The 12500-nt window shown below is 38.7% G+C and overlaps 1 protein-coding gene across 1 annotated transcript in view; it reads right to left on the bottom strand.

Annotated features, from left to right (window-relative positions):
- LOC115107544 (single-minded homolog 1-A-like) overlaps positions 1-7234 on the bottom strand; it is a 16117-nt gene extending 8883 nt beyond the window's left edge. The window contains exons 1-6 of the mRNA XM_029630943.2: positions 6713-7234; positions 2509-2591; positions 2047-2136; positions 1714-1822; positions 1511-1596; positions 787-986 (exon numbers count right to left, since the gene is read on the bottom strand). Of these exons, the coding sequence (XP_029486803.1) occupies positions 787-986; positions 1511-1596; positions 1714-1822; positions 2047-2136; positions 2509-2591; positions 6713-6887 (743 nt within the window). The 5' untranslated portion in view covers positions 6888-7234. The remainder of the gene's footprint in view (positions 1-786; positions 987-1510; positions 1597-1713; positions 1823-2046; positions 2137-2508; positions 2592-6712) is intronic.
- Positions 7235-12500: the final 5266 nt, after the last annotated feature.

The following is a 12500-nucleotide window of genomic DNA, read 5'->3' as shown; positions in this document are numbered from 1 at the left end:
TCAATATATACACTGTTCTCCCTCCATGTATCAATATATACACTGTTCTCCCTCCATGTATCAATATATACACTGTTCTCCCTCCATGTATCAATATATACACTGTTCTCCCTCCATGTATCAATATATCCACTGTTCTCCCTCCATGTATCAATATATCCACTGTTCTCCCTCCATGTATCAATATATACACTGTTCTCCCTCCATGTATCAATATATACACTGTTCTCCCTCCATGTATCAATATATACACTGTTCTCCCTCCATGTATCAATATATACACTGTTCTCCCTCCATGTATCAATATATACAGTGTTCTCCCTCCATGTATCAATATATACACTGTTCTCCCTCCATGTATCAATATATGCTTAGAGGTCTACTTGATCCAAACTTGTTTTCATGCTCAGGAACAGAACATTTGCTAAATTGGACCACAGTTGGTTGTGGTCCTGCACTCCATTTTAAGACAATAAAACATTTCAGTTTTTAGGTTCAATAAGACATTGTAAAACCAATCATAATGTAATATATTGTGGCATTTCATGTTAGTGGATTTGATACTGTTTTTATACCATTAAGTTGTGGACTTAATACTAATTTAACAACTGTCAGAGAACTAGCTGGAAAAAAAACGAATACTAAATGTAAAAAAACTTGAGCCCTTTTATGCAATGGCTGGCTCATCAAAACACCTGCTGTATGCCTATGTTTTAAATGATTCTCCTCCATATCTATCATAGGCTTAATCCCATGTTTTTTGTGTATGTTTTGCTGTAGGCCTACCTCGAGTCAAGGAAGATTAGTTTCATGTCGAGGCTGGCTCTGAACATGAACATGTTGCTGTGCAGCTTAATCTCCGTCACAGCGCTGGGAGGCAAAGAGTGTCCCACCGCCACAAGGCCCACGTTCTGGTAGCAGCCGTCGAAAGGAGACATGTCCAGGCTGTACTGACGGATCTTCAGGTAACCGCTGCAGTGAATTACCTGGTGTGGTTGATAGGGAAATTAGACAACCCTTGCTACTCATAACATTGTTGTGGAAAAAAAGGTTCGCTGTCTTTTTAATTGCATGCGTTTATGCTTTCGCTTCGAACACACCGACAGTGTTTTGCGCGAAATAGAACAAAAGTTCAACATTCACCATATCTGTCAAGCCGTCTACGCATACAGTTTTACGCAACGTTCGATACATCCAACGCATGCACCATACCCAACGCACTGCAACTGCCTCTGCAACGCAATGCTGCAAGGCAAACGCCGCGTTTCGTTGGATATGAACATAGTTCTGGTGTACCAAAATGCAATATCACTGTCTGTGTGTTCAATGCTTTTAGTACTGAAAATATTTAAGCATTTCCATAACCTATCCGTAGGCCTAGCGTTACGCGTAACAACGCGCAAATCAATTTGGCGTCAATCGTCTATTAAATCAATAGCATTTTATGCAACATCAATATCATTTTCCAGACAATAATATATAGGCCTACTTCCATATATTAATTGTCTACCTTATATCCACCGCTGGTGAGGCCAGCGTTCCTCTTCGCCAGCACGCATTTCATCCTCAAGAAGAAAGAGCGCTCCATCTCGTATTCTGGGAGAGAAGACAGAAAATATAGTAGTCTATTTATCCAACGTACAAAAATGAATTCGATATGTGGTTTCATTCTCTCCGAATTGGGCCTACTGTATTCATATAGGCCTAGCCTACCTTGAACGAAATGCGAGTGGTACGGCTGATGTGGTGTCAGGACTGCAGTCATTTCGTCGTGGTCTGCGGGGTGGACATATTCGTAAATACTGTTTCCGGTCAGCTCTACCTGTTAAGAATTAAGAATTACACGTCGGTAATTAAATGTGATTAATCACTCAAACAATTCAAATATGATTCCATAATATCTAACAGGAATAACGTTTTAAACATATCACGCGCTCTTAATGCAAATGGTATAGGCAAAAATACTAGCCTAAAAGACTCCACTCCCTAAAACTTGAAAAAACAAAAACACTAAATAAGTTATGATGAATACGACCAGGTGCAGACCTGAGAGAGTCCCAAATGGACTGATGCAGTCTCGGAGATGTACATGATCTTTCCATCCGGTGCCACAACAAAGATGAAGCCATCCAGTGTCTGTAGGAAAATGAATGAATTAATGCACAGATCAACTGCAGTATTAATTCAAAAGCACTCACCGCATGTTATTTCAAATATGAAATGTAACATAAGATCGCTAGGTAGGCCTATAAAGCTTCAGAATTATTATTTTCATTTTTAGTATAATATATAATATTGTACATAATTGTCTATGATTTTATAAAATTATATTAGTAGCCTAAGCTTTCTAAATTACCTGCAGTATGTGGGGTCCCACCTATCAAATCAACTCAAATGTAACATGTCTACATCTTAAGAAGTATTTTTTCATTATCATTAGGCCGTTTAAATAAGAATATTTTGCAGTGATTTTGCCAATAAATGAATAGGCTAAACTTTCCAAATTACCTGGAGAAGGTGGGATCCCAGCTCACGTCCTACATTGTCCAAAGATCTCGTTCGACTCGTGTGACCCCAAGCCTCACCCAAACCTGAAACAAAGCACAAAGCACAACGCCAAAATTTACATTTGAGTCATTTAGCTCTTATCCAGAGCGATTTACAGGAGCAATTAGGGTTAAGTGTCTTGCTCAACGGCACATGTTTCACCTAGTCCGCTCGGAGATTCAAACCAACGACCTTTACTGTTACTGGCCCAACACTCTTAACCACTATGGCTACCTGCCGCCAACAAAGCCTATCAGCTACTTTCCCTAGGTAAACCATAGGCGTGCAATAATACACATAACGCATGTGACAATGCATCTTTATTATGACTTTTATTGTGGCAGTATGCTTGATATATTAATCATATAATTAATAATACATAGCTATTTGTGTAAAAGTACGATGAAGAAAATGCGGCAAAAATCGATCGAAATTGCGCAAATAGGCTAATATCAAAACTGCAAATCCATTGAACATGACAACCTCGAGGGAACCAACATAACTCGAAGCGGCTCTTCTTGGCTATAGAAATAAAATGCTAATCATAGCCTACAAAATCAATCAGGGTCTGAGTAAAAACTCGAATAATCCATCACCATTTCACATTTCAATATTGTCCAAACGATTAATTTGCGTTTACACAGCTCAACAAAAAATACACAAATTATTTGGTCAACATTTGAAATAGCTTCTTGAACGGTTCATCTCCTTATTTGTTTAGTAGTCAAATGAGCCCAGCTGCTGTGGAGAAATGATTTTACATTCTGCAAGCATGCAAAGTAAACTCATCCTCTGACAACAGCATGCAGCGTTGGTTTACATTGAGCTTGGCGCAGACATGCATAGTAGCCTAATGGACGAGGAGAGTATAACCTGTTATACGTATTTCCTTTATATATTACACAATACGTATTTGATATTTTCGCAATTACAATACTTTTTGTAAGAACTTCCATTTTTAGACTTTGGTCATTTATTGTTAATTTCACTCCCATACTTGAACCATCGAAAGTAGGCATGCTGCGTGGACACATATTCGAAAATGCACAATGACGGCAAACGCATGCATCAATGGTAAATCGATTGTGATTAATTCCATGTTATCAACTTTTGAAACTGTTAAAGCATTTACATGTAATATTAATATTGTATGCTTCTGTTTTCACATAAATCTATATAGGATTATATAAGATATTACATGGTGTTGTGTAGGCCTGTCTGGCTGTCTTTTCTGAGAGACGCGCGCCATGTTCAACTAGCTGCTGCAATCATGGCTCGAGCTGTGCTTTGCTCACACTTCAACTCACCTACCACAGAGGTCACAATGAGTGCAGCTTAAACTAATTTGTCTGATGTATTCAAGAAGCGAAGCCGGATTCAATGTGAATCGTCAGGTCTACGTGTCTTATAATATAATAGGCAAAGAATAGATGCACCCGGCGTTTGAAGTACTGTCTAACTGACGTCAAGTGCCCCAAACAAATAGCGTATAGGCGATGTGACAGAGAAACTTAACATCTCTCGTCTCTGCTCTAGGGTATTTTTCAGATGCTTACGAGGTTTCAGACAAGCTGTACTTGGACGGGTTTTCCAGTTACAATAGCCTAACCCATTACAAATGGTTAACACATTAGCCCAACAGTGGCTGCAAGTGGGTATACACAAATAGGCCATTGCCTTTGTTGACCATTGACTATTTAGTTTGAGCCGACAACCGTTTTCTTTCCTTTATTTTGTTTTAGACTAATGTTAGACTTTTTTATTTAGGCATATTGTATTTTTTTCTCTTCATAATTCGCAGTTGTAAATGAGAACTTGTTCTCAACTGGCCTACCTGGTTAAATAAAGGTGAAATAAAAAAATAAAAATAAAGGACGCCTAGTGTCAATACCAAAACATTTCAATTTCAATTCAGGCCTTTTTAAAATGCGTATAGCCTATTGATGTAAATCATAGTGCGAAATACATTTTCTTGCTGCTATTTTATCAACATTTCATATAGGCTTACGTTTGCTACAAGCAATTGATAACTTCAATCATACCGCAGAAAAAAATATATTTTCGTAATGGTCATCAAATATAGTAACAAATGATGATCAAATAGGCTATAGGATAAATTTGTCCATTTCAATGGCATGTGTCTCATATAGACAATATGAACAATAATTGATTATGATGTGCACAATTAGACCTACTTGGGCACAATCAAAATAAAACCTATTAATTTTTATTCTAATGAGAAAGATTCAGTGATTTATGAAACATAATGGCTGATAGGTAAATGCAAACGCAAACTTTCATATTGTTTCCAATAGCCCAGAGCAAGCATTCCAAATTAGGGCGTTGGTTTTTGTATCAGTAGCCTAGGCTATATGTCATAAAATGTACTAGCTTTATAAAAAGTGCTATTCACAAGTTAAAACCTCGAAAATGACATCAGTCGCCGAAGCAAGGATATGCATATTCTTGGTACCATTTGAAAGGAAACACTTTGAAGTTTGTGGAAATGTGAAATGAATGTAGGAGAATATAACACATTAGATCTGTTAAAAGATAATACAAAGAAAAAAAAGTTTTAAAGATTTTTTGTTGTTGTTGCTGCACCATCATCTTTGAAATGTAAGAGAAAGGTCATGGTGTATTATTCCAGCCCAGTTGCAATTTAGATTTTGGACACTAGATGGCAGCAGGGTATGTGCAAAGATTTAGACTGATCCAATGAACCATTACATTTCTGTTAAAACGGTTGTATCAAGACTGCCCAAATGTGCATAATTTGTTTATTAATAACTTTTCATGTTCAAAACTGTGCTCTCTCCTCAGACAATAGCATGGTATTATTTCACTGTAATAGCTACTGTAAATTGGACCATGCAGTTAGATTAACAAGAATTTAGCTTTCTGCCAATATCAGATATGTCTATGTCCTGGGAAATGTTCTTGTTACCTACAACCTCATGCTAATCGCATTAGCGTGCGTTAGCTCAACCATCCCGCATGGGACCCACCGATCCTGAATTAGTTTTAAACTGCTGGCATCTTTTTTTTTCAAGTAATCAGTCATATCTGCCACCGTTTATCATCATGTCTAAGCAGCCTACCTTGTGATTTCTTGCAAAGTGCACCTGTGATTGTCTATGTGAAGTGTCCATTCAGTTTAGGTGATCTGCCATAACACTGTCATAACAGCTGTCACATCATGATATGGCTGACGCAATAGGCCTAAACTATAGGCCTGCTTATTGAAAAACTGTAATTCCTTGCATTTGTCATGGTTTTCCATAAACCCCAAAGTGAGAAACTTTATGGTAAAGATCAAACCTGCAGTGCAGGCCTAAATAGCCAATAGGGCCACATGTGTAGCCTATATGCTATTCGTTACCACACCCTATATCTTCAGCAATTTTCCGGAGTTCATATATTCCATTCTTTATCCGGAAAAAGCAAAAGCGGCTTGAGTGGATCAATTACTCCCACTCAATCACAGGGCTCTGTTTCGCGCCTGAGGTCGGCCAGTGGCACGCTGTGCGTTTTATGTAATTGGTGCGGCTTGTTCTCTGTCACGCAGCAAAGCAGCCTGTTGAAACCGGGGGAAGATTGTGGCTAATGGCCTTCCTTACCTACGATTTTCGATTCTCTGACCCCAAAAATGGCGTAAACGTGTGCGCGCCGAGACAGGGATGCACGATTATCATTCGCACGCGCCCGTACACGTACACGTCACACGCACGCAAGTATGAAATTACACACTAGCCTATTCTGTAGCGGTATTGTAGCAATAACTATAGCTCAAAAGACATGGGACAGGCTAATAAGATAACAACATCAGCAATGACTGCACCAGCCAATTAAGGCAGCAGCTACCAGGTGTCATCAAAATAGATTTATAGTATTATCATTACATAACGTTATTATCAGATGTAACAGGCTATAACACTATGTTAATGTGCATATGCCTATGCATAATAAACAAATTAGACTATACAATTATAATACCGTAATCAGTATGCCAATGCAGGTGAATAAATAAAAACAAAACTAAGAATCCAGACAAGAGATATGCTATAAAGATAAATACAAATACATATAGGCCAATAGCCTAGCCTATGAATGGCAAATTGCATATAAAAGAAGTGTGAATTGTTGAATCTGAAAATATACATACCCTGAGGAAAGACAATTCTCATCTTCAGATAACTTGTTGTCAGTCGTATTATAGACGCTTTGTCCAGCTGCGACGTAATAGCCGAGGGTAAAGGCAACATTTTGGCCAGTTCATAAAATTCGCTGTTCTCCTTTTCTCGTCTAGTCCTTGCGGCAGTTTTTGATTTCTCCTTCATTGTGTGTTCTCTCTCTCTCCCTCCTTTTGTTAAATGTTAGGCTATATCATTCCTTTACTCACATATCGGTCCATCAAAAAACGATTACAGATTTCCGTTTTGTTTATTTGTCATGGTTTTGGCTTTTATATTTCAACTAAAACATGCGACACTTCTCAGTTACAAACTGAATCCAATGCACCTCAGAAAATTCCCGAATTCCTTCACCGAAACAAGCGCCGAATGGATAATTTGATATCCCGTGTTAGTCTTGTGTAAATGGAGAATTTCTTGAACGCACACGCCATTAATTCTCACTTAGAATGGGAAGAGGCCTGTCCACGGTGTAAACTGCCAAGCCTGGCATTACTCCATGCCCTGAAAAACAAAGGGCATAACACACGCCATAATATCATTATAGACAATGTGACAATGTGGCTTTATTATGGCTTTAATGTGGTTGTTTGCTCATACACTGTAAAAAGTAATTGACTAACTCATTGCATAAATTGAGTAGTGGCTACTCAAACATCTCCAATGATCAGTAGAACTCAAATCATAAAAGTGGTACTAACTCAGAGGGCAATAAGATCTCGTATCACTGAATAAGGTTTTGAGTACTGTTAACAAAAATGTGATTATTGAGTAAATATAACTTAATTTATTTGTGTTCTGCTAATCTAAAAATATTGAGTTTTTACAAGTTAGATGACTTAATATTTTAAAGTATATCTAACATGTATTAAATAGTTGTTCTTACTTGATTCTATAATGTTTTACGTCTTTACTTAACATAATAAAGTAGTAGTCAGACACTTGATGTATATGTGTTGTGCTGATGTCGAAGGATTAAGTTATGAATAGGTAATAGTGCCATGTGGCTCTGTTTTTAGAGGATTGTGGGTAATTCAACGTTTTTAGACTTCATGATACTTTTACACAATGTTCTATGCATGTTTGAACAAAGAAAAGTGTTTCTAAAATTGTAGTAAGCAGTTTGTTGTGCTATGAAGTGTAATTGATCATGATGAATGGATATCAAACAGTCAGGAAAATTGATGTTCAATAATGAGAGAAGCCTTTCCCACCATCAACAAGGTCAGGTTGTGCACCACTCATAATGACAGAGGCTAATGCAGCATTCTGTCGTGTTTACAGTTCTACCTCCACTTATAGAGGAGTGAGCACCGTGCTCAACAATGTCTGCTTAACGTGGGTTAAAATTACAAATCGTCAAATACATAAAACAATGTTGAACCTTAAGACACGACCACTGAAAATGACTAATCAGAACTACTTACTACTTACACTAGAACAAAAAAACTGTAAGGAACGTTAATAATTGAAATAAAAGGGATCCTACATTTTTCTGTTCACTACAACAAATATTCATGTTCAAGTAACTTCAATTGTTATTGTTCAGAATACATAATTCAATTTAGTGTCAAACAGATCATAAAACACAAAACAGCTAAGTATTTACAACTTAAAAAGATAACCATATGGGTGCTGATGTCACTTTATTACTTTAAGCACTGACATAATTTGAGTTGAGTTACTCGAATGTTTCTAGGCAACGGGTTCCCACAAAACTTTTTTTAACGGAACCAATTAGCCTACTTTTTACAGTGTATATTTTAATAATAACAACAACAACAAATAATAATAATCGTAATAATAATAGCCTAATAATAACAATAATCGAAAACAAATATATAATAATAAACCATAAACACACGAATGAGAATACTACTATAATGACCAAGCCTATAGCATGTGGAAATATATAGCCTACATTTCTTCGATGTTTTCTACTTACCTCAGAGAATGAAAAGATCTCATAACCTTCACTACGCTCGCTATGCCCGCAGGGGATTCCACCTGTCCTGAACCGAGTTCACCACTCGAGCCAGTTAGTTCAGTCCCAGCTCCTATCGGAATTCCACGTGGAAAGGCGCACAGACCCCTCACTGCATACACTTCTCTAAATTAGGGACGCTAGAGGAGTGGAATTCATGTCCAGACCTCGTCTCCAAACTATCTCAATCTCGCTCTCGAGCTGCTCAGGACCAGCCCACTTCCACTGGCGTTCTTATTGGGTAGCAAGACATCGAGGCCGACTTTCTCATTGGGCATTCTTGAAAGAAACACACACGAGACCGTAGTGAAAGTAGGATTTGTGTGAAACGTTCACTTCTGACCCAGAGAGAGCTCAACCTGGAGGAAACTGTGGACGGACGTCACTGTTTTGTCTTGCGATAGCTGTAGCATATGCGCTCATCACACAGCTAAACTTAATGGGCTGTCCAGGGGGGAATGATAGGCTACACGTAGTCAGTTTTACATAGCTAAATCAACCACGAGCCGCTCTGAACCGCACCAATGCACATATAGGCAGGCCTACAGTCTTTTCTTGTGGACTGCCTGCTTCGTTCGAGATCTGGTTATAATTACTCGAATAAATCAATTTCTCTCATTTCCCCGCATATTGCGTTTTGTTGTTGTATGAAGCTGTGCTATGCCCATCAATTACACACCAATAACCAAGACATTACTGACGCGATATTTTTACAATTGCTTTGGCTACCACTAACATTTACTGTTGTATTTTTTTGGGGATTTGGTTTTCTTTGATTGCATGTTTCATCTGAAGTTATTACTTAGCCTATTACACACATTTAAGAGTATTAGTTCACTTGAATTAAATCATATTGGTATAAATGAACGTTTTTATTATTCGTTCAAAAGTTATATTTCAATTAGGCCTTATATTTATGTTTCAGACCTAAAATCACATTTAAGACGTTTTGTTACATGCTCCCTATATTGGCAACATGTCAATGTTGTTGTAGTTTTACAGTGTAGCCTACGGTAATCATATTATTGGTTAATAAATTCAGATTTATGTATATTATTTCGTTAATTTGGGACTCTATATCTGTGATGTCGGCTTTTAATACAAAACCTGACCGTCACGGCAGTGATTATTTTCATTTGGATCACAAAGCATCAGTATGTTTATTTATTGCGAAACGTGATAGTTTTTTAAATTGTACTATGCAATCGATGTCTTGGTCTTGAAACAGGCTACCGCTCCGGACTTCTACTGTTAACAGCAGTCCACATGTTCAGTATTGCAAGCAATAATGGACTATGACTGTTATGGTTGTCATACAGCTACCTTAAGATGAATGCACTTACTGTAAGTCGCTCTGGATAAAAGTGTTTGCTAAATTACTTAAATTGAATAACAGGAAAGTCGAGTTGTATATTTTTGCTTATAATCAAGATAGTCGCAATTGAGAAAAAATAGCAGCAAATTATTCTGAACACATTATTTTTTAGTCATATCCATTCATGCTCTCTCTCTCTCTCTCTCTCTCAAACACACACACACACACGCACACACACACACACAACACACACACACATACACACACACACACACACACACACACACACACACACACACACACACACACACACACACACACACACACACACACACACACACACACACACACACACACACACACACACACACACACACACACACACACACACACACACACACACACACACACACATTTGAGGCCCAAATGAATTCTGACCGCCGATATCTTTCTATTTTATCTTCATCCTGGATTGACATATCTCATGGCTTTGGTTACGGGTGTCCAGTTGTTAATGCGAAACCCACCTGCGGCTACTGAGGCATAGAAAATCATCCCAGGTGGACACGTTGCATACGAAATAGCCAAATGACGCAGGTAAACTTCCGATAAAATAAGAAATGTGCTGCCGATTAAACGGTTTAAGTGGAGAAATAAAAAATGGAATATAGGCCATACTCCACGTATTCAAGCCCATTTGACAGACGAAATATCGATAGAGGAAACGCCATGTCTGTTATGGAACAGGTCTAGGCCAATTGTTTTACCTTTATTGAAGGCAAGTCAATTAAGAACACATTCGGATTTACAATGACGTTCTTCCCCGGCCAATCCTGGACGACGCCCTATGGGACTCCAAATCACGGCCGGGTGTGAAACAGCCTGGATTCGAACCAGTGACGCCCCCTGCTCCACTCGGGAGCCCGGGTATTTTTCACATCAGCAAAACACTTTGGTGACACTTTACATTAGGCACATATGGTATAATGCATTATGCAAAAACACATCATATGATACATCTATAATGCATTTTGAGACTTGTAGACTTAATAGTGTTATAATTTTAGTAGCTTTTAGTCAAATGTGTTGACAAGTTGAAATTGTCCAAAATAATTGTACAACCCATATTCTGTGGGCGGATGCAGGTGACCAGCTATTTATATAAAACATATTGGCACTCAATTAGGCTACAGCAAGTCGATTTGATCATGTATTCTACTTCCTATACACCACACAATCAACTAGGCCCACTATAGCTCTATTTAGTCTACATCAGAAAGAAACGATTGTGCACAGCTGGCCAACATTTAAGACATACAAATATATACCATATATATTTAAATAATTATATTTTAAAACGTGTAGGCCTACATAATACTGCAACAAATATTCCCACTCGGACAATAAAGTCAGTAAAGTATCATTTGATTCGGTATAGTAACCTCTGATATACTCCATTGGTTTTACCTGCATAGGCTGAACCTATTCGGAGGCTAAAGCTGTATTTTGGTAATTGTGTTTTCACTCTACTGACCTGTAGACATAGTCCGTCTGCGTTATACGACCTACAGTGAATATCGAAAAATCTTTTCACAGTAAATATCAAATATCAGTAAACACAAATGACAGATTAGTTCATCGGATTCTGAGAATAAAAATGCCTGGCTCAAGAGCTATTTTCCTATTGAAGCTTCCGTGGCCTAAACCCATGGGCACAGACGTCAATTCAACGTCTATTCCACGTTTGTTGAACATAATTGAATTGAAACGACGTGGAAATAACGTTGATTGAACCAGTGTGTGCCCAGTGGGTTGTGTTCTCTCACATTGCACATTTCTTACCACTTTTTTGACCGTGTGAACTCACGTGTAGCCCAATAAGACATGAACTCCCTCTCACCCCCTATCTCTATGGTAAGGTGATGCAAAGTACACCAGCTTTCAAGACAGTGAACAACACAAAAAAGGCAGCAGAGAGAGACAGAGTATGAAACAGACTATGGAACAGAGAGAAAGCTGCGCGTCAGCCATTGAAATAGCAAAATATCCCGGTGTCAGTCAAACATATTTATCCGAGGATTAATCTCCATCGTGTAAATCAGATGAGAACGCCGCGGCGCATGCACTTATTTAATTAGCGGCCGGCGCTCCGGGAGGCTGGTTCAGCCGGCGCGGTGATAGGGGCGCGGACGCACCGCCCGGCTGCGAGCCAGTCCCTCTCATTACGCACACAATTACCACTTAAATTGCTGCTGGATCCTGCGATAATTGGGGATTCTGGAGATGCCCAAGAGCAGCTCCCCACCCCACTGCAGCAACAGATTGTGTGTGTGTGCATGCGTGCGTGGATGCGCTTGCGTGTGCGCGCGCGTGTGTGTGTGTGTGAGAGAGAGAGAGTGAGACCTTACATTGGGGTTTAGCACCCCATGGAAAAATAAATGGGACCATTTTTTTCCCTCCA

This window comes from Oncorhynchus nerka, linkage group LG24, assembly GCF_034236695.1.
Source record: "Oncorhynchus nerka isolate Pitt River linkage group LG24, Oner_Uvic_2.0, whole genome shotgun sequence".
NCBI lineage: Eukaryota > Metazoa > Chordata > Actinopteri > Salmoniformes > Salmonidae > Oncorhynchus > Oncorhynchus nerka.
Note: the sequence above shows the minus strand (reverse complement) of the source record. Positions and strands in the feature narration are given on the sequence as shown.